Source organism: Hyperolius riggenbachi, chromosome 9 (assembly GCF_040937935.1).
Source record: "Hyperolius riggenbachi isolate aHypRig1 chromosome 9, aHypRig1.pri, whole genome shotgun sequence".
NCBI classification, from domain to species: Eukaryota; Metazoa; Chordata; class Amphibia; order Anura; family Hyperoliidae; genus Hyperolius; species Hyperolius riggenbachi.
The window spans coordinates 31,618,643-31,641,226 of NC_090654.1; the positions used below are offsets into that span (position 1 = coordinate 31,618,643).

General features: G+C 46.2%; 1 protein-coding gene across 1 annotated transcript; it reads right to left on the reverse strand.

Moving 5' to 3' along the window:
- Positions 1-3,005: 3,005 nt before the first annotated feature.
- On the reverse strand, positions 3,006-19,911 carry LOC137531537 (C2 calcium-dependent domain-containing protein 4C-like). The gene is made up of 2 exons (XM_068251455.1): positions 19,880-19,911; positions 3,006-4,946 (listed from the first exon to the last, which is right to left on the reverse strand). The coding sequence occupies exon 2, from the start codon at positions 4,900-4,902 to the stop codon at positions 3,781-3,783; it is 1,122 nt and encodes a 373-aa protein (XP_068107556.1). The 5' UTR covers positions 4,903-4,946; positions 19,880-19,911; the 3' UTR covers positions 3,006-3,780.
- Positions 19,912-22,584: the final 2,673 nt, after the last annotated feature.

Here is a 22,584-nt window from a genome sequence, read left to right on the forward strand (position 1 = left end):
TGATCGGAAGGGGGTCTGAGGGGGATCTGAGGGTTTGGCCGAGTGATCAGGAGCCCACACGGGGCAAATTAGGGCCTGATCTGATGGGTAGGTGTGCTAGGGGGTGACAGGAGGTGATTGATGGGTGTCTCAAGGTGTGATTAGAGGGGGGAATAGATGCAAGCAATGCACTGGCGAGGTGATCAGGGCTGGGGTCTGAGGGTGTGAGCGGGTGATTGAGTGCCCTAGGGGCAGATAGGGGTCTAATCTGATAGGTAGCAGTGACAGGGGGTGATTGATGGGTTATTATTGGGTGTTTAGGGTAGAGAACAGATGTAAACAATGCACTTGGGAGGTGATTGGATGTCGGATCTGCGGGCGATCTATTGGTGTGGGTGGGTGATCAGATTGCCCGCAAGGGGCAGGTTAGAGGGGTGGGGGGGTGATCAGGAGGGGCAGGGGGCAGGGGGGGGGGGGTAAAAAAAATAGCGTTGACAGATAGTGACAGGGAGTGATTGATGGGTGATTAGGGGTGTGATTGGGTGCAAACAGGGGTCTGGGGGGTGGGCAGGGGGGGGGGTCTGAGGGGTGCTGTGGGCGATCTGGGGCAGGGGGGGGGAATCAGTGTGCTTGGGTGCGACATAGGGTGGCTGCAGCCTGCCCTGGTGGTCCCTCGGACATTGGGACCACCAGGGCAGGAGGCAGCCTGTATAATACACTTTGTAAACATTACAAAGTGTATTATACACTTTGTATGCGGCGATCCGGGTGCTAGTAACCCGCCGGTGCTTCCGAACGGCTGGCGGGTTACAGCGCAAGGGGGGCGGAGTCAGGCGCCGGCGGCCGATCGCGTCACGAATGACGCGATCGCGCCGCCCATGCCCTTACAAGGACCACCGCCATTTGTCAATACGGCGGTCCTTGCGTGGTCCACTTCCCGGCCGCCAATTGTCTATACGGCGGTCGGGAAGTGGTTAAAGGAACAGGCAAATGTTTGATTTCATGATGGCAGGAATCTTTTTGGTTGAAAGGAGGTGACAGGGAGCATGAGACACAGGTCCAACACTCCTGTGTCCTGATCACCCCTCCCAGTTACTAGGCAACGAGAACAACAACATCAGAAATCCCATCAGGCTTTGCACAGCATCAGGGGAAAAATGCCCGGGCAGTTTTCTTTGATGGGGCGGAGCTTAGCTTCTGTGCAGCTAAAAATGAGGCTTGGATAAGAAAAACAAAGTTCTGATGCTGTGAAACTGTTAAAGAAACACCAAGCCTTTTCAGTGCTGCTGAGTAGATTTTTAGTCTGGAGGTTCACTTTAAGGGTTCATACACGCATCCAATTTTGTTGGCCAATGATTTGCCCAATGATTTACCACCTCCATGTAGTATTAGGGCCAACAGAATTTGAATTCTATGAATAGATTTTGTAGGCAAGCCCTCATGTGCCCTGGGCTGCACTAACTTGTGGTACTTTGCTGATGTTTGTACTGGTAATATTGCTGTGTGCTGTCTGCGTACAGCAAACATTAACAGCAGTTTGTGTATCTGGCCCTATGATGTTTGCTGTGGGAGTTTAGTCCCTCTAGAGATGGTTAGTACTTTATTATTATTACTTAGTATTTATATAGCGCTGACATATTACACAGCGCTGTACAGAGTATATTGTCTTGTCACTTAACTGTCCCTCTGAGGGGCTCACAATCTAATCCATACCATAGTCCTATGTCTGTGTATGTATTGTACGTATCGTAGTCTAGGGCCAATTTAGGGGGAAGCCAATTCACTTATCTGTATGTTTTGGGGATGTGGGAGGAAACCAGAGTGACTGGAGGAAACCCATGCAGACACGGAGAGAACATACAAACTCCTTACGATGTTGACCTGGCTGGGATTCGAACTGGGGACCCAGCACTGCAAGGCGGGAGAGCTAAACACTTTGCCACCGTGCTGCCTGTACATTTATATATGTTTTTTGCCAGTGCAATAAGTACAATGGATGCATATAACTGCTGACATCTATGCGAGAGGCTGCCAGGCAACTGGTATAGTTTAAAAGGAAATAAATATGGCAGCCTCCATATACCTCTCACTTCATCAGGTGTGCTGTACGTTTCAGACAATAGAGTATGCAGTGAAAGCTGTATGATTGGCAGCTGACATTCCTCTTATCTCAGAAACAGACCAGAATATTATCTTTCCTCTAGGTTATTTATTTATTGTAAGTATATGTCAAAAAGTAGCTGGATGAATGTAAATCCTTTAGTATGTAAACAACACAACAGATTAGTTTGTGTACATAAATACGGCCCACTTTATTAAATATTACACACTGGGAGGTGGAACAGCAGCGGACTGTCAGGTGACTTTCTTCATATTCCCACTGCTTTCAGGGGTAAGTATGTAAAAAAACAAGCAAACAAACATAATGTAGTAAAATCTTTCCTCTCCCTGATTTACTTTCTGACCTTTATCACATGGTGACATTTTTACTGCTGGCAGGTGATGTCAGTGGAAGGAGATGCTGCTTGCTTTTTTTTGGGCAGTTGGAAGCAGCTGTAAACAGCTATTTCCCACAATGGACATTGTGGGAGGGGTTTCTCCACAATATCAGCCATACAGAGCCCCCTGATGATCTGTTTGAGGAAAGACAAAGATTTCTCATGGGAAAGGGGGTATCAGCTACTGATTGGGATAAAGTTCATTCCTTGGTCTGGGTTTCTCCTTAAAAAGCTCTTGTAGTGGGAATCAGCCCTAAAAGAAGACTTTGTGTAGTACAAGCATATGTTCATAGCTAATTTTGAAAACTCCAGCTTTGTGTCCATGTAAAATGCATATCATGTGGATCATATCATAATGTACAATGCAGAAAGCTTTGTGTACTGCACATAAACCCCTTTTTCCATTAGTCTATTATTATTACCAGGCTGGTCTCCAAAACTGTGCAATACGTAGATGCTGCTGCCCCCCCCCCCCCCCCCAATCATTAACCAAGAGAGGTCTTCATAGAGGAGGTAGGAAGATAGGAAGAGTACCAGCTAGTCTTTAACTTGACCCCTGCCCTCATCCTTATTATGCAGCTGAAAGATTAACTCTTTGTGGCCAGCACTGCAGCTATGGTTCAGTACAGTTGCAATATTAATTCCTACCTAGCTCCTCCCCATAATGAGTGTAATCAAGTTTTCACCCTTCAAAGCCCCCTTCACTCTTTCAAATACAAAATAGCAGTTACAAAATGGTTAGTATTAATTAAGGTGGGGTGATGAGAGGTACACTTGACCATTATGAACATACTGGGGAGGGTGTGGGAAAGGGTTAATGCTATATTATACAACAAGCAGGGAGGAACTCAACAGGATAATAAGACTCGGAAGAGCTGCAGTGCTGGGCCACAAAGAGTTGGTATCTCAGCAGAAGCGGAAGAATTTGGGTGGAGCAAGGTGTTGGGGTATAACAGTTGTTCACTATGGCTTCACTGGTGGAGAAAGCCCACTCTTAACTCAGGTGCAGTGTGCTGAGGGGAACCCTGGGTCACATGACTTATGTTTCTAAAAGGGAATTTCTCTTGAATGGCTGCATCAAATCTGAACATTATGTATGTATAACCCCCTATTCACATTTACTAATAATGAAACATGTGGGACAGTGAACTAGACAGTGGAGGATCACTGCATGAGTCTAGGTCAAACATCAGTGCCTCAATGCATATCTGGCTATACAACCAATGTGGAGTGGTGAACAGACCATGATCTCCAATCAGCAGAGCTACACAGCAGGGCCTAAACCTGCCCACCAGAATCAGAGCTACAGAATAGAAGAAAGCTTGCTCTCGCTTCTGCCTAGCACGATGTCCCGCTTTACGCCCGTCCCTTTGTTAATGACTTTCAGTTTCAAGCTGAGCTGCTCCAGTTCTCCTCTCTCTAAGCCCTCAAAGAAAAAGTCCTCATTGAAGATGGGGTTCCTGCTCCAGCGTATGGTAGAGCTCCTTTGCTTCTGTAACTTCCCCGGCATCAGGCTCATCACCACGCAACAGCTGATGGTTTTGGCATCCAGGCTTGATGGGTACAAGTTTTCGGCATTGACTAGTTTCACCCTTAGGCGATCCAGCTCTTTCATGTACTCCACTGACAAACGGATCAGGCCACCTTTGCTTAGTGTGACCTCGGTCACTTTGGCCAAATGGTCTTGGCAACAAATAAAGTCCAGGTGTAAGATGGGTGGTGGGACCAGGTGGACCATAGAGTATCGAGGGTGATCCTGCTTGGTGGGCATGTTTGGACTAGTGTCAGCTGAACTAGTTTCCTCCGTGGACAGGGAACTGGCCCGAGTCAAGGACTTAACACTCAGATTTCGAGATAAGTGTTGTTGCTTAGTGGAGACTTGGTTGGCAAGACTGCCATGAAGCGCACGGTTTAACATGGGAGAGCTATATGGGGAGGACTCAGTGGAAGAGGTCATGTCACTGTTCAGAAGTCCTAGCCCATAGCGAAGGTCTTGAGAAGACGTCTTCCAGGTCAAAACGCAGTCTGTTTCTGTCAGGGATATAGGCCTCAGTTCACATGGTCCATGTGAGGAGGGGCCCATCTGATGAAAAAGAGACTCCCTCCGACGAGTGTGTGGGCTCTCTGACAGATATGGAGCCCCCATGATGGTGGACGCCATATCCGATGCCTTCTTCTGACCTGGACTCTGCAGGCCTTTCTCAGTATCTTCAACCTGAGTGACGTGACGACTACCTGACGTTAGCAGAGTTTGTGACGTTGAGTTGGATCTCGCCTGTGACGTTTTTCTCTGAACCCACCTGCCAACGTGTCCACCTCCCTCTGGTAGTGAAGACAGTTTCGGGGGAATGAAGAATGCAGGGATCTGATCTGGAGTGAGAATATTAGGGCATGAGGGAAGTAGCTTCTTCTTGGAACAAAACATTATGTAAATGCAATTCTGAGGGTTTGTCGAAGGCAGTGCTGTATCTGAAAAATCGGTAAGAGAAAGTATTAGCCTTCAGTTCCCTCTAGTGGTTAAAACCTACACACGAGTTATAATTATGAAAACATAACACAAACGACAAAAAAATAAAATAATTGGTGCTGCTTGTATCACTATTGCAGACCCCTATTTCCTGACACGGGTGACGCAAGAGGAAGTAGGATGAAGGCTCTACCTATAAAGAAGGTGTCCCAAGTTTTACAGTCGTCACTAGAACACATATAATAAAAACAATTAAAAACTGTTTAAAAATGAGAGGTATAGTTAGCTTACCTCTCCTAACAATCTAAAAATAGCCAATCTGACTCAGTATTTTTTCAAGAATTTATTGCATACAAAAGGGTCAGACAATGCATTTCGGAGGCATTTTCAAATTCCTCAGGTAATAGCAACCACCAAAAATGTGCCAATAGCCGGAGAGTAGTAGTCAGACTTGAAGATCTCATCTCTGACTAAGTTTGAGTCTGACTACTCTCTGGCTATTATTTTTGGTTGTCGTTGATCTGAGGAAGTGGGAGATACCCCTGAAATGCGTTGTCCTTCTGAGTGCATTATATTATTGAAAGAATACTGAGTCATATTAGCTATTTTGAGATCATCAGGAGAGGTAAACTAGCCATACCTCTTGTTAAATTGTTTTAAATAGTTTTATTGTTTTAATAATATTGCACTTATTTGCTCCTGGTTTGGGTCCACGCTCCACCAGCGCTGCAACAGGTGTCTATTACATTAACTTATTCTGAACTTCTAATGACAGCTAAGAAGTATTAAAATTATTGTACACAAGAGAAAGAGATATGTGCTCTGACCAGTCATCGCCCGCAAGGCTGTTAACAAGCTAACCCCGCCATTGCCACATAGCAGAAACCCTTTGCTCACTACACTGGCTACCAATAAAATAGAGAATTCTGTTTAAGATTGTGCAAGGATTTGAATGTCAATAAGCCAATTTGGACCCTGGATACCTGAAGGACTTATTGCAACTGCATCACCCCCCCCCACAATCTCAGATCAAAAGGATCTAATAACTTGGTCACCCCAAGAGTCTACCTCAAACTTTGGAGACAGAGCCTTCTGTCATGCTGCCCCTACTCCCGGCCACACCCAGGACATCTTCATCCCTGGAAGCTGTTAAAGGATACCTTAGTGAAATTTAAAAAAAAAAACACCTACTGTGTGTGTGGGGGGAGTTGTGCAGATGGTTACCGCACCTCCCGTCCCCCGGCGTCTCCCTCCATTCTCCGGTTATTATCTCCGGTCTGTACTTCCTGGTTGGCATGGTTGGTGCCCTTCGAACCGGAAATAATACGCTGTACATGCCTGTCACCAGGCATGGTCGGAAGAGCCCATTTCCGTTTCCGGGACAATTCCGCATTCCGTCATACTGAAATTCCGCTACCGTTTCATTCCGACGGTATTCCGGAGCTGCTCCGCGGAATTCCATACTATACAGAATTCCGTCGGAAAATTTTAAACTCTCTCTCTCTCTCTCTCTCTCTCTCTCTCTCTCTGCCTAGCATAAACCATACTACCATTATGATCAATTCAATAGAAAAAGTAGCATGATTAAGGATTTGTACTTTTTGAAAAGCATGCTTATATACCATAGCTGGGATTTGAACCCAGGATGCAGTGTGTAGTAGGTACTAGGTATCTGTCTTATATGGTATATAAGCATGCTTTTCAAAAAGTACAAATCCTTAATCATGCTATTTTTTCTATTGAATTGATCATAATGGAAGTATGGTTTATGCTAGGCAAGCTTTACCATGTAGTGTGGTTCATGGTCTAGAGGGTAAGACAGATACCTAGTACCTACTACACACTGCATCCTGGGTTCAAATCCCAGCTATGGTATATAAGCTGTTTTGAAAATCTGCAATTCCCTACTGGATGATATAAGAGGATAAATAGGAGGAGGATGGAGAGGAGGAGGAGGAGGAGAGAGAGAGATTTTGTGTTATTCGGGAAAACTCCGTCGGAATTATAAAATTTTCGTGGAATTCCGTTTGAGAGGTATAGGAATTCCGGTTGCACTACCGGAATCGGAATTAAGCTAGTTCTGGCCGGAATCACGGAATTCATAATTCCGCGGAATTTTCCGAGCATCCCTACCTGTCACTCCCCGGAGACTAGATATGATGTAAGCATGGTTGTATGGGCAGCATAGTATGTCCGGGTCTGAGAGAACCGACCTCATCGACCAGGAAGTACAGAACTTGGATAATTACTGGAGAATGGAGGGTGATGCCGGGGCATGGGAGATGTGGTAAACATCTGCACAACTGAGTCCCCACACACAACTCCCCCAAAAATATCTATTTCTAAGGTATCCTTAAAGTCCAAACTGAAAATCCACCTGTTTTAGCATGGCATTTATAAACACCTGACTATTTTCTCTGTAGCACAGTCCAGCCTGCAACTCTGTATTGATCTGAAACATACCGTATCTATGCACTTTTGAGTCCTATGGGAGAAAAGCATTTTACAAATGTTATTGTATTGCATTGTAATGTCAACTGTTACAGGAACAGGAAGTGAGGTGAACTCTGTAATCATCCCCCATTTTGTTTGGAGCTGCAAGCAAACTTTAAAAGAGCGTTACACTTTAGTGATTTTTTTTCTAAGGCTACATAACTGGATTTTCCATTCTAATGTAGTTCTGCATAAACCCTAGTGATACGTGATACCCATTTATATCAGTCAATTAACAGTCATTTGCTTCCTCAAATAGCTGATGTCCTTCATTCAACATCATCTATTTATGTTTCTATAATTGCTTATGTTGTCCTTATAGCACCAATTTCCTGCTAATAGCTCCCATCAGGCCTTGCACACGCCACCCCCGCCTCCATTTATCAATGAACAGAGGACTCTTCTCCCGCTCCAGCCTCTTCAACCATCGTCAATCACTGCGTCCATTCTGTGGAGAGGGGGGAATAATTGTTGCACGTTTTCCCATCATGACCGCTGTATAATGGCTCTGCAAAACCTTCACAGCTCAGTCAGCCATACCTCCTACTCACGCCAATTCCCAAATCAGAACCGAGATGAGTGGTGGACTGATGGGCGGCATGAATAGTGGCCAGTGTTGCCAACCTTTCACGTTATTTTTTACTGCCAAATACCTAAAAATTTACTGACAAAAGATTGTTTTTACTGACAAAATCCCCTGCGGCGCACCGAAAAATGGGCGTGGTCATGGGTGGGGCCAAATATACATGATTTTAGTAGTGCTGTAAAAGGTCTGCCAGGGAAGTTTGAGCTCTGCTATAGTGTTTCCCCCCCTTCCCCCAAAATACATGTAATCTTACAGCATTTCACCAAAAATCCACGTAATCTGGCAGAGGTTCTTCCAAAAATACTGATAATATGGCAGTGGTTCCCTAAAAATAGATGTAATCTGGCAGCAGCATAACATAAGATGTTAACATTAACATAAACTTAATCTGGCAGCAGTTCCCCAAAATACACTTAATCTGACAGCAGTGGTTCCCCAAAAATAGGCAGCCCCAGGTCTATAGGTGTCCCCAGAATAGGTGGCCAGGGGAAGAGATGTCCCCAGAACAAGTAGCCAGGGGTAGAGATGTCCCCAGAACAGGTAGCCAGGGGTAGAGATGTCCCCAGAACAGGTAGCCAGGGGTAGAGATGTCCCCAGAAAGGGTAGCCAGGAGTAGAGATGTCCCCAGTATATGTAGGCAGAGGTATATGTCCCCAGAATAGGTAGCCAGGTATGCCCGCAGCAGGAGGGGAGCAGCGCAGAGAAGGAGAGCTGTGGGCACAGTGGGGAAGGTGGGCCATCTCCCCCCTCCTTCCCTCACCTTGGGGCTCCCCCTCACTCGCTCTCCCCTCCAGAACTAAGTGCTGTGCGGCGGCTGGCAGCGGGCGGAACTTACCTCCTTCTCGTTGCAGGCGTGGGATGATCTAATGGATTTGCCGCTAGTCTGGTCTGGTCCAGACCAGAGCAGTGGCACCAGAACTTCTGGCCCTTGGAGCGAGACGGAGGTAAATTCCACCCGCTGCCAAACGCCACACAAGACTTAGTTCTGGAGGGGAGAGCGAGGGAGGGAGAGCCCCAAGGTGAGGGAAGGAGGGGGGAGATGTCCCCCCTTCCCCACTGTGCCCACAGCTCTCCTACTCTGCGCTGCTCCCTCCTGCTCACAGAGCGGCTGATTGGCCATCCTTACGGACGCTGCTGAATTCCTTACGGAATTCACGGGCAGCTAAATTTCTAACAAAATTTACGGGCAGTTGGCAACACTGTTGGTGGCCATGTATGGCGACTAATGGATGAGGTAATCCACCATGCTCTATTTTATACACTGATGTAGCTCATATAAAACAACACTCCATCCAGCTGTTACTATTTTTAAAGGGACCCTAAGCCGTAAAAAAATAATGAACTCTGCACTTACCTGGGGCTTCCTTCAGCCCCCGTAGCACGCAAGGTACCCTGGCATCCTTTTTGGCTCTTCCTTGGTCCTGCTGGCAGCTCTGGTAATCTGGCAACTTCGGTCTTCACGCCGGTCGCCGTAAGTGTCCTGCGCATGCACGGTTCTCTAAAGACTGGACCATGCATGTGCAGGACGCTTACGGCGGCCGGCGTGATGACTTGATGGGAGCACACCGGGGCCCGCAGGCCCGACTTCAGCCAAACTCGCCAGATTGCCAGAGCCGCCAGCGGGACCAAGGAAGAGTCGAAGAGGGCACCGGGAGACCTCGCGTGCTACAGGGGGGGCTGGAGGAAGCCCCAGGTAAGTGTAAAATTTGGGAGGTTTTTTACTGCTCAGGGTCCCTTTAACCACTCGCCCTCCCCCAGGATGAGTAACTACGTCCCTGCATTTCCCCATAACTTCTTGCAGGGGCGTAACTGCTACGTCCCTCCCCCACCGTGCACAACTCCTGCCCCCCCGCGCGCGCGCTCCCGAACTTGTTACTGCCTAGCCGGGAGATCAATGAATGGGACCACAGTTCCCATTCATTGATCTAAGTCCCCGTGTGAATCAATCAGATGGCGCCCTCATTCACAAAAGCCAATACTTACACATCCACGCATTGCTTCCTGTTTGCGTAGTAATACTACGCATAAGGAAGTTATGCGCTAGGACATCTTGTGGCCAAATAGTAAAATTGCATCTACAAACTTTTTTTCGACGAACAGACTTTTTTTTTTCATTTAAAACAACCCCTTACAACCCACACTAACAATAGTTACCACAAACATTTTTTTGTAAAAAAAAAAAATATACACACAGTTAAAAAAAAATACATAAATAGTTACCTTAAGGATAAATTTTTTTTTACTATGTATGTCAAGAGGGTATATTACTGTTACTTTTAAAAAAATTATGGTCTTGAAATAAGTAATGGACGCAAAACTGCACTTTATTTCCAAATAAACTATTGGCGCATACATTGTACTAGGGAATATTTTTAAACGTTGCAATAACTGGGACATGTGGGCAAATAAAATGTGTGGGTTTTAATTATAGGAATTCAAAAACTCAAATCTTTATTACATCAGGTAAAACCACCACATGTGCTATGATTAAGGGCCATTTTCGGCCCAAAACATGTCAGCCGTCTGACTGTGCTGCTTTTACCTGATGTAATAAAGATTTGAATTTTACACTTCACAGAGGACATCGCGTGGAGTTTTCCCTTTTTCCTGTTTACTGTTTGGGTCTGAGTCGCCTGGCTCCTGCACTGTCCCGGTGGGTGGAGGTGAGCGGAGGTCACCACATTTTTTCATTTTTAATTACGGTAGCATGTATTACAAGTATTTTAAAGCTATGGCTGAAATCTGAGAAATAATAATTTTTTTCAATTTTTTTCGTATTTTTCCTGTTAAAATGCTGTTAGGATAAAATAATTTTTAGCAAAACGTACCCCCAAAGAAAGCCAAATTGGTGGCAAAAAAAAAAACAAGATATAGATTGTTTCGCTGTGATAAGTAGTAATAAAGTTATAGGCGAATGAATGGAAGGAGTGTTGACAGGTGAAATTTGCTCAGTTTTTTAAGGGGAAGTGGGTAACGATTTTCCCGCCGATATACAGCAGATTCGATCACTGTGATCGATTCTGCTGTGAAATCGTTGTGAAAACGCTGACAGAACAATCGATTTCTGTCCGAAATCAATCGTTCCCGTCGCTCCGTCCGTGCGGCAGATTTTGCTCGACCGCCGGCGGTTCGGGAGTGCGTCGATAGTGGCGTTCGAATGCCCGACGACCGACGCTAGCGGCAATACATTACCGGCTGCTCCGGCCGGCGTGTGTCCCCTGGTCTCCGCTGTCACTTCTCCGTGCTCGGCTCCTCCAGCTTCACTGAACTTCCTGTCCCGGCAGGAAGTTTAAACGGTAGAACGCCCTCTACTGTTTAAACTTCCCTGGCAGGAAGTTCAGTGGGAGTTGCCAAGCATGGAGAAGTGACAGCGGAGACCGGGGGACTCGCACCGGCCGGAGCAGCCGGTAATGTATGTGGGGGAAGGGGGCGGCGAAAGCTTCACAGATTGTGATCGATATCATGCTGAAATCGAAATCACAATCTGTTTGCAGTAAAGGAGCCATACGATCCCTCTCTGATCAGATTCGATCAGAGAGGGATCTATCTGTTGGTCGATTCTGATGGCAAATCGACCAGTGTATGGCCACCTTTAGTTTTGGGTAAAGAGGGGAGGGTTATCTCATCATCCCGGGCTTGTAGTGGCCTGTGCCCCAATTTGGGAGATATTTACGCTCAGTTTTTGTGTAGAAGATAAGAGGATATCGGTCCACCAACAGCAACCACAGTGTAACACAGAGAAGGGTTAGAACCTTGTACATTTTAAAACGTTGGGATAGCAGGCATGTGTAGCAAGCAGTCCTCGTTACCACTGCTTCCCCCATTCTTGTCCATCCCCCTCCGTTACTTTCGAAAAGCCTCCCTGAAGATACTTCCGGGTTGGCCAGGTCAGTGAGCAGTGCACAGGCGCTGCCCAGGGACGTCCATCCTTGATCGTGCGTATGCGCACTACACAATCACTGTATATACACATATCTATAAGAAGTACTTTTCTCCCAAATTAAAATGCATCCAGAGGACTTTCAGATTTCTTTGAAAAACAAGGACAAAACAAGGGGTTGTGGACTAATTTTAATGCATTATTCATCAGGGTTTCATTTTGAGGTTGGTGCCACATAATTACCATCACACTTATTCTTTATTAAAGAGAACCTGAACTGAAAATTAAAAGTCGAAATAAATATAAACACATCATACTTACCTCCTGTGTAGTCTACTCATCAATCTCTTTCTCCTCTCCTGCGCCCCATTTGTCCACTGTGATCAATGGAATTATCTGTCCTCCGTTTTGAAAATGGCCATTACCCCATAACAGCTTCCTTGTCAGCACACTTTTAAACTGTAATATTGCCCACTTGAACTATAGGGAAACATGGATATTACCTTGCACATTCAGCTGTAACTGACAGCAGCTGATATATAACTGAAAGCAATTGGTATAGTTCAGGTCTGACAAAATCTTGTCAGAACTAGAAGGGATCACTGTAAGAAGAAAATGGTGAGCTTCTGAGGGGAACTGACAGTGAGGTTAGTATGTAATATTCATTTGCAGCTACATTGTGTGTTTATTTTAAATAATTTTACTCGCTTCAGGTTCCCTTTAAGATTACAGAGTCATAAATCTTAGCAGTGTGTTGCTGGCAGCCTCAGAGTTTCAGGAGGGGCTGAGTTTGAAATCACTTAAAGGACACAACGTTCTTTGTAGCACCAAAACACTCTACAGAAGAGCTTTCATGTCATCTGACCACATTTAGGAATGCTACTTCTTGTAGCAGCTAACAACCCTTCACAAAACATGCCCAGATGCCTGGAAATTCCCAAATCATGAGTCATTCCTGAAACCTTCATCCAACTGACTTCTTCTTGCAGGTCTGAAGAACGTAACTATGGAGTAAAGAGCAGGCAAGAGAAGATTGAAATTCTGGAAGCTCAAAACAGCTTCTGAAACTTTTCTAGGCCTAGAGGAAATGTGAACTGATGCGAGCACGGCGTGGGTTGGTCGTCATGCTGGATGTTTATGAACAGGTTTTCATCATCTTACTCTCTATTACTGGACTCATTTGCTACATGGCTTGAGAGGTACAAGGGATCAAGCAGGAGCCCAGCTGGTTTAGTAATAGTTAGATAGTGTGTGTGTGTGTGTGTGTGTGTGTGGGGGGGGGGTGATGAAGTAAAAAGAATGGTACTCACAAAATAAGTTTGCTCGTTGGCAACCAACCGATAGGGCCTGTGGAGAATGACCATCTCCATTCAAGTACAACGGGTTTCTGTATCATATTAGAAGAGAAAAGGAATGCACCATCTGTCAAGAACCGCAAGGGCCAGTCCATGATCGGGTCAATCGCTCAGAGTGAGAAACCCGGTCTCACTGTCGCTTTGCGCATAGATGCCCATATGTGGATTCGCAATCTATGAGCCAACTAGCCGAGAGGAGCGTCCTGACTCCAAAGGATTCACCACACACATACGATTCAAATGCTTGCCACCACTGGCGAGTCAGCACACGACTAACTATTTTAACAAACTAAGAACACTGTAACTTAACTCTTAGCAGTATGCAGGGATCGGCGCCAGATCTGTCTCTCTGTGCCCGATTCAAGCATACGGGTTGGAGATACAAGATACTATAGAACACAAGGTAACGCTTTCAGAGGAGCAAGTACGATTGTGTATGTTCAGGAACAGGTTATAACCGTAAAACGATTTTTGAACATTTAATAACAAAAATGCATTACACACATTTAAATACACTAACATATACACACAAAGCTTGAAATAAAAGGGAAATAATGGTGAGATTTCTTAGCTTAGCAGTCCTTGTAGGATATTGAATGAAATAAAGTCCAGTTCAAATGCAGGCATTGATATCAAAAGTTTTCGAAACAAAGCATGTTATGGTAGTCCATGTGCTCTGGTTTCCTGGACTGCACATGTGTGTGAAGATCCTAGTAGATGGAATTTTGGAGACTGGGAGGGGTTGTTACTGCCCAAACCTTTTGGGGCTCGCTTATGTGAAAAATAGTTGTTTTTACCCCCTGGTCAGCACAGGGCCAGCTCCTAGGTCACAAGCAGAAAGCACAGCATTTTTTAATAGTCTTTGCGATTCCTCCCCAGATTGCCTTACCGAGGATCTGTGGCCAGATTTTGGAACCAGCCAGCGATGCTTTATCGAATGACACCAAATAACGGTAGATTAGCAGGTGTGGTCTGCGAGTGATAAATAGCTCTGTTTCCATAGCAGCTAGACTGCTATAAATTCGATGAGCTATTAGGCTGATTTTTAGGAACCGGAAAATATATTTGTCTTCTGTCTATGATAAACACATCTATTCTTGGATTATTAATAAAGGAAGTGTGTCTATTGCCTAAATTCAAGTTTCGGAGGGAACATTTTAAAGGGAAGTTTTTTTAGGAGGGGGAATGTTATCTGATGCTGTTGCCTTCCCAGAGCAACATTTGTTCCTCCCTTAGGTGTGAAGGAGCTCTGCTCTCATTCAGTGTGGGTGATGTTCCCCAAGAAGAGATGAAAAAAAATTAACTTCTTGTATGTTTAAAATGAGAATGACAGTAATGATGCTGGACCATACAAAAATCGTTAGCGATTATGCCCGACTTTCCGTAGTGTTCATCACACCATCCAACCAGACTTCAGGTGCTTTATTTGTAATCCACAAAGTCATAACATACGTTACCGGCTGTGCTCAAATTGGGGGGCTCTGGATGCAAATTCAGCAAGTTGTAGGAAGTCATGGAGTGGGGGTACAAGGAGTGGGTGCGAGACCACTAAGAGTCGTTCAGGAAGGCGCTAGACACACTTGTCCATGGGGAGGCCAGGCCTTTGTGGATTACAAATAAACCATAAGAATGCACATCTAGCTTAACCCCCCCCCCCCCCCCCCCGCCATCTCTATTTTTGTCCTTGAGAAAGAGAGACATGCCGTTGTCTCAAAACGTTGGGATGTTATATAGGAAGTAATAAAGATTATTGTTTAACTCTATCTGGAGCGCTAACCATTCACTCTTAACACTTCAAGTCTGGTTGGACGGTTCACGTCTTCTCTCTTCTAATGACAAGTCTACATGCTTTCTTCACTACAACTGTACGGAGCACATCGGACACGAAACAGAGAAACTTTCCAAACTGGAGGGGAGGGCTGTTGTTGACCACTGACCATTCAATGGTTTGGTGAGTGCCGCAAAGCATTTTTTCTCTTGTGAACCCATGATGGATCTCTGTACTTTTGGTCACTCTCTTTGAAAACCATGAGGGAATCTCACTTACCACTTACCAGCTGCGTAGAGCTAGCAGGAAGCCGTCCTCCTAAGGAGGGTGTAAAATACAACAGGGGGAAAAGGCGCCCAGGAAGAAAGGTATGTTTATTCGCACTATGGCAAAAAACTATGATGCAAGTAAACGTCTTATTTTTCTTATTTTTGTGTTGAGGTTTTTTATTGTTTTTATAGGACAACTGTAGCGAGAGGGATGTGGAGGCTGCCATATTTATTTCCTTTTAAAGAGAACACGAGGTGGGGTTCTGACAATGCTATCCACATACAGGGGCTGGGTCTGCCTATATTGCCCAGCCTCTGTTGCTATCCAGATCCCCCCTAAGCCCCCCCTGCGCTCTGCTATCCCCCATAAATCACAGCCGCGCTGCCGACACGCAGTGTGTCACAGCGGGCTGTGTTTACCTCTGTATTGTCAGTCTGCCGCTCCCCCCGCCTCCTGCATCGCTACGGTACCCGCCCGTGTCCCTTCCTTCCCCGCTGATTGGAGGGAAAGGACACGGGCGGGGACCGGAGCGATGCAGGAGGCAGGGGGGGGGGGGGGAAAGGGGGGTGGAGCGGCGAGACACTACAGAGGTAAACACAGCCCACACACCTCGGCTGTGATTTATGGGGGACAGCAGAGCGTCGGGGGAACTTAGGGGGGATCTGGATAGCAACAGAGGCTGGGCAATATAAGCAGACCCGGCCACTGTATGTGGATTGCATTGTCAGAACCCCACCTCGGGTTCTCTTGAAGCAATACCAGTTGCCTGCCTGCTCTGCTGGTCCTCTGCCTCTAATACTATTAGGCTACTTGCACACCAAGACGTTGCGTTAGGTGCTACGTTAAGGTCGCATAACGTGCACCTAACACAACGTATGGTGCTGCAAGAGCCGACGGTAGAGTGAGCCGCGTTAGGCGGCTCGATTCCTATAATGTCTCCCAGAGTGGCGCTGATTGGCCAGCGGGTCCACGTGATGCGGAGCGAGACACTCCTCATCACGTGGTCCCGCCGGCCAATCAGCGCCCGCCAGTGCAGTGAATATTAAGTAGCCATGTGCGCGGCTACTGTAGCTGGCTCTCCCCGCCTCCTCTCCGCCCCCCACTGCGCATGTGCAAACAGTCTAACGCGGCTATAGCCGCTCCAACGCCGTAGCATGCTGCACTTTGCGGAGAACGTGCAGCGTTACATGTAACGCAACGTGGGCTGTGTGAACAGCCCACTTGTGTTACATTGCTGTGCGTTGGGGGAGCGGTACAGGCGCACTAACGTGCGCCTGTAACGTCTTGGTGTGTAAGCAGCCTTAGCCATAGACACTGAACAAGCATGCCGCAGGTCAGGTGTTTCTGACATTTTTGTCAGACCTGACAAGATTAGCTGCATGCTTTTTTCTGGTGTTATTCAGACACTACTGCAGCCAAAGAGACCAGCAGGGCTGCCAGGCAACTGGTATTGTTTAAAAGGAAATAAACAAGGCTGCCTCTACATACCTCTCACTCCAGTCCTGGCCACATGCTAAATCCCACTGGACCATAGAAATTCAAAAACCTTTGAACTCTACATTTGCACCCATCTAATGCTGGGAATACACGATTCGTTTCTGGCGCTCGATTCTCCTCTCGATCTCGTTTTTGCCGCTTGATTTTGCAGTCGATCTTCTGCTCGGTTTTCTTATCTTTTTCCATTCATTTCTATCAGAAATCGAGCGGCGAAAGGATCGGCTGGGAGATCGGACAAGTCGGAAATTATCTATCGAACCATCTAATCACCTCAAAAACGAACCGTTTATTCCCAGCATTAGAGCAACCTGATCCTACCTCACCCTTTATCAGCGCTGTCCAACTTCACGGGTATGGAGATGGAGGGCCAATTTTTTTTCAGACTACATGGTGGACGGCCCCCACTAATTTCAATGCAATACACTCCAATGCAATTGCGGGCCGAGCGGTATTCAGTCTTTTGTCCAGTTTTATTCTTTTAAATAATCAAATAAAATGAAGTCTTATTTGCTGCTATTATTGTCTTGAAGATTAAAAGGGATGTGCCCATTTGTGATCTAATATCAGTACGAAATGATACAAAAATTCAGTACAATACAGAATACAAATTATAGGAAGGATACAAATATTTTCTATGTAAAAATGATGTGTGTATAATCATAATAATCAGACGTTTAACGCAATGAACACTCTTGTCTCCTTTCACAGCCTTTTCACGTGGTTACTATACCAACCTGGACCCTCCTGATCTCTGTGACAATAAACAGGACCCTTGTGACTCACTCAGCCAGACCTAATATAATAGTGTGACTGTGGCTGGGGGATACAGGAGTGTAAGCTCCTCTGGTGCCGAGACTGATGGGAATAATCAGTGTGCAGTGTTGTGGAATATGTCAGAGCTATATAAATGTATAATAATAATAGTGTGTGACTGTGGTGAGGACATTAGAGTGTAAGCTCCTCTGGTGCAGAGACTGATGGGAATGAATCAGTGATCTCTATACAGCGCTGTGGAATATGTCAGAGCTATATAAATGGATAATAATAATAATAGTGTGTGGCTGCGGTGAGGACATTAGAGTGTAAGCTCCTCTGGTGCAGAGACTGATGGGAAATGATTCAGTGATATCTGTACAGTGCCGAGAAATATGTCAGATATATAAATGTATAATATTAACAGTGTGTGACTGTGATGTCACAAGTAGCCAGGCATAGGTGCCCCCGGTATAGATAGCCAGGTATAGGTGCCCCCAGTATAGGTATCCAGGTATAGGTGCCCCAGTGTAGGTAGTCAGGTATAGGTTCCCTCAGTTTAGGTATCCAGGTATAGGTGCCCCCTGTATAGGTAGCCAGGTATAGGTGCCCCAGTGTAGGTAGTCAGGTATAGGTTCCCTCAGTTTAGGTATCCAGGTATAGGTGCCCCCTGTATAGGTAGCCAGGCATAGGTGCCCCCGGTATAGATAGCCAGGTATAGGTGCCCCCAGTATAGGTATCCAGGTATAGGTGCCCCCTGTATAGGTAGCCAGGCATAGGTGCCCCCGGTATAGATAGCCAGGTATAGGTGCCCCCAGTATAGGTATCCAGGCATACGTGCCCCCAGTATAGGTATCCAGGTATAGGTGCCCCCTGTATAGGTAGTCAGGTATAGGTGCCCCCAGTATAGGTATCCAGGTATAGGTGCCCCAGTGTAGGTAGCCAGGTATAGGTGCCCCCAGTATAGGTAGCCAGGTATAGGTGCCCCAGTGTAGGTAGTCAGGTATAGGTTCCCTCAGTTTAGGTATCCAGGTATAGGTGCCCCCTGTATAGGTAGCCAGGTATAGGTGCCCCCAGTGTAGGTAGCCAGGTATAGGTGCCCCAGTGTAGGTAGCCAGGTATAGGTTCCCTCAGTACAAGTAGCCAGGCATAGGTGCCCCCAGTATAGGTATCCAGGTATAAGTGCCCCCAGTATAGGTATCCAGGTATAGGTGCCCAGTGTAGGTAGTCAGGTATAGGTTCCCTCAGTTTGGGTATCCAGGTATAGGTGCCCCCTGTATAGGTAGCCAGGTATAGGTGCCCCCTGTATAGGTATCCAGGTATAGGTGCCCCCTGTATAGGTAGCCAGGTATAGGTGCCCCCAGTATAGGTAGCCAGGCATAGGTGCCCCCAGTATAGGTATCCAGGTATAGGTGCCCCCAGTATAGGTAGCCAGGTATAGGTGCCCCCAGTGTAGGTAGTCAGGCATAGGTGCCCCCAGTATAGGTATCCAGGTATAGGTTCCCTCAGTATAGGTATACAGTGTATTTTTGTGACTATTTTCTCGAAATCGAAACTAGCATTTGGCAAAAATTTGCAAGCAACCCTGATTGTTTGTATGGCTGCAACATCATTTATAGAGTAGCACTAGTGGCCACACATAGCAAGTATCAAAATACTGCTGCACAAGACATTTAGCTATCACAGCCTCGTCTGCAGAGCTTACACTCTGTGGCCCCATTCACACTTACAAAACACAAAACACCGGTGATTTTTCTGCGATTTCACGCGGAAAAATCACTGAACACTGCGGCGATTTTGGCGCGAACGCGTTTAGCGCTTCTATAGCACTGAAACGCGATCGCCTGGAAAGTGCCTGACAATGGTGCAAGCGATGCGTTTGTGTTTCACGTTTTTGCCCATTTTTGGGCGATTTGCGTCAAAACGACTGATAACAGGCGTTGCGCCCGATCCAACTGTCGGATCTATGTTGGCCTACGGTCTTGTGATATTGTGCAGATGGTCTGTGTACAAGTCGATTGAACGACTGTTAAATGACTTGTACTTGTTTTCAATGTGTAGTCTGTCGTTCCGCAGTATGTAAATGAGTTGGTCGTTTATCCGTCCGGACGTGTGGACATACAGGTCGTTCAGTTTGTCGTGTCGTGCGGGTGGTCGTTTGCAGGTTGTGCACTTGTTGAACGTGTGTATGTGCCTTAAGAAAGATCAGTAAATAACAGCAAGTGCAGTGCTGTGACCTGCTACAACCAATTAGAAGTCAGGGATAATGGCAGTGAAGGGAGGATGGGCTGCTCTGGGCACAGGACTGGCGGGTAGCGGGACTCTGGGCTTACCTTGCAGCTGCTCAGTGTGCGATCTCTCCTCTGGCTGCTCTGCCTCCTCTGCACCTTTTATACAGACACAGAGAGGCTGTGACGTCACCCTCCACTGTCACTCTGCCTGCTGGATGTCCGCTGCTCCTTCCTCGCTCTTCCCCATCGCTGCTCCCCAGACCCCAGCTGTGATCAGGAGAACAAATGGAACAACAGCACACAAACGAACGCCAGCGATAGTGATCGCCACTTCTAACAAACATCACGACAGTGAGCAGGGAAACCTGGCTTAACGGCTGCTGCCGCAGCACTACTACATTACAAGTTGATTCTTAAAGCAAACCTTAACTGAGAGGGATATGGATGTTTCCTTTTAAACAATACCAGTTGCCTGGCAGTCCTGCTGATCTCTTTGGCCGCAGTAGTGGCTGAATCACACACCTGAAACAAGCATGCAGCTAATCCAGTCTGACTTGAGTCAGAGCACCTCATCTGCATGCTTGTTCAGGGGCTGTGGCTAAAAGTATTAGAGACACAGGATCAGCAGGAAAGTCAGGCAAGTGGTATTATTTTAAAAGGAAAAATCCATATCCTTCTCAGTTTAGGTTCCCTTTAAAGTGATATAGAACTCAAATCTCATCTTTGGTTTAAAGCATAGGTTCTCAACACATGGTACACATACCCCTGGGGGTACTTAAAGCAGGGCTGTGGAGTTGAAGTTGGAGTCCAGGAGTCAGAGCCGGCGCCATTTTGGGCACCCAGAGTCGGAGTTGGAGTCGGTGGTTTCATAAACTGAGGCGTCGGAGTTGGAGTTGAAAGATTTTTGTACAAAATCCACAGTCCTGGTAAGTATTAGACTAAGGAGTCGGAGTCGAGGAGTTGGAGCTATTTTGGGTACCCGGAGTTGGAGTCAGACACCTGAAGTGAGAGAGATATGGAGGCTGCCATATTTATTTACATTTAAACAATACCATTTACCTGGCTGTCCTACTGATCCTTTCTGGCTGCAGTAGTGTCTGAATCACACACCTGAAACAAGCATGCAGCTAATCCAGTCAGACTTCAGTCAGGGCACCTGATCTGCATGCTTGTTCAGGGTCTGTGACTCAAAGCAACATTTAGAGGCAAAGGATCAGCAGGACAGCCAGGCAACTGGTATTGTTTAAAAGGAAATAAGTATAGCTGCCTCCATATCCCTCTCAGTTTAGGTGTCCTTTAGCCTATTAGCAGCTTTGAAGGAATTATCTTGCTTAAGATAAGTGCACTGCTTTTGACCTCATTCAGCAGAGCTCATTGTGCTGTAAATTCTTAGAATGCTTTGATGTCTCTCTGCTAGCAGAATATATAGAAACTGAAAGCAGAAGTCCTCTGTTATTGTCTAACACTGCCCCTAGTGACAAGTGGCCATAAATACACATTACAGCAGTACTAATTAGTAGCAAGGCAATGTAACAAATAATAAAAAAAATGTGTTAAAATAAATTGGCCTGGAGCATCTAAATAAATTGGCTGCTAAAAGGATAAAGTCGGCTCAAGAGGTACTTGAACTGGTCATACTCAGTTTATTATATAGGCAATCCACTACTTACAAACAGGTTTTATTCCAGGAGATTGAAAGTTGAATGTGTTTGTAAGTTGAGTCCTGCGTTAAACATGGTGAATTGTGGATAAATTATCCTCTGGAATTGGATGTATAGTATAAACTATGGGGTTTTTTTTGGTTGCTATAAATGTGCTTCATAAGTGTTTTAGAGCGGAATATAACCCTGCATTTCAACTTTGCTCTAAAACATTATTTACCGCATTTTTTTTTTTACTAGACCAGCATTGGAAGGGTTACACACAGAGCTTTAAAGAGGATCTGTAACGTCAAAACGTCCCCTGGGGGGTACTCACCTCAGGTGGAGGAAGATACAGGACCCTAATGAGGCTTCCCACGCCGTCCTCGGTCCCTCAGGGGTCTCGCTGCAGCCCTCCGTACAGCGGCGACGTAAATATTTACCTTCCCGGCTCCTGCGCAGGCACTCTGGTGGCTGTCGGCTCCGAAGTAGGCGGAAATACCCAATCGCCGTCGGGTCTGCTCTACTGCGCAGGCGCAAGTTTCAGGCGCCTGCGCAGTAGAGCGGACCCGACGGAGATCGGGTATTTCCGTCTATTTCCGAGCCGAAAGCAGCCACAGCGCCCCCGCTGGAGCCTGCAAAGGTAAATATTGATTTGACAGTCGGGTCTGTCGCCGGCTGTTCGGAGGGCTGCAGCGAGACATCCGTGGGGCAGAGGACGGCGTGGGAAGCCTCATTAGGATCCGGAGGCTTCCCCCACCCGAGGTGAGTACCCCCCAGGGGATGTTTCTGATGTTACAGAGTCTCTATAAAGTTCCGTGGAGAGAAATGCAGATGCATCCGAAGTTTAGATAGATACATTTAAGTAAACACAATGTAACAAGTGATGAATTTGACACACTCTCTGACTGTGCAGGAGCTCCTGCACAGCCAGACAGTGTGTGTCACATTCATCACTTGTTACATTGTGTTTATATAAATGTATCTATCTAAACTTCGGATGCGTCTGCATTTCTCTCCACGGAACTTTAAAGCTCTGTGTGTAACCCTTCCAATGCTGGTCTAGTAAAAAAAAAAATGCTGGTTGCATATAATATGCTGTAAATAATGTTTTAAAGCAAAGTTGAAATGCAGGGTTATATTCCGCTTTAAATAGAGTGACCAGAC

Excerpts from the sequence above, each read along its gene's own strand:
- LOC137531537 (XM_068251455.1), bottom strand. The coding sequence starts at position 4,902 with ATGTTTTGTTCCAAGAAGAAGCTACTTCCCTCATGCCCTAATATTCTC.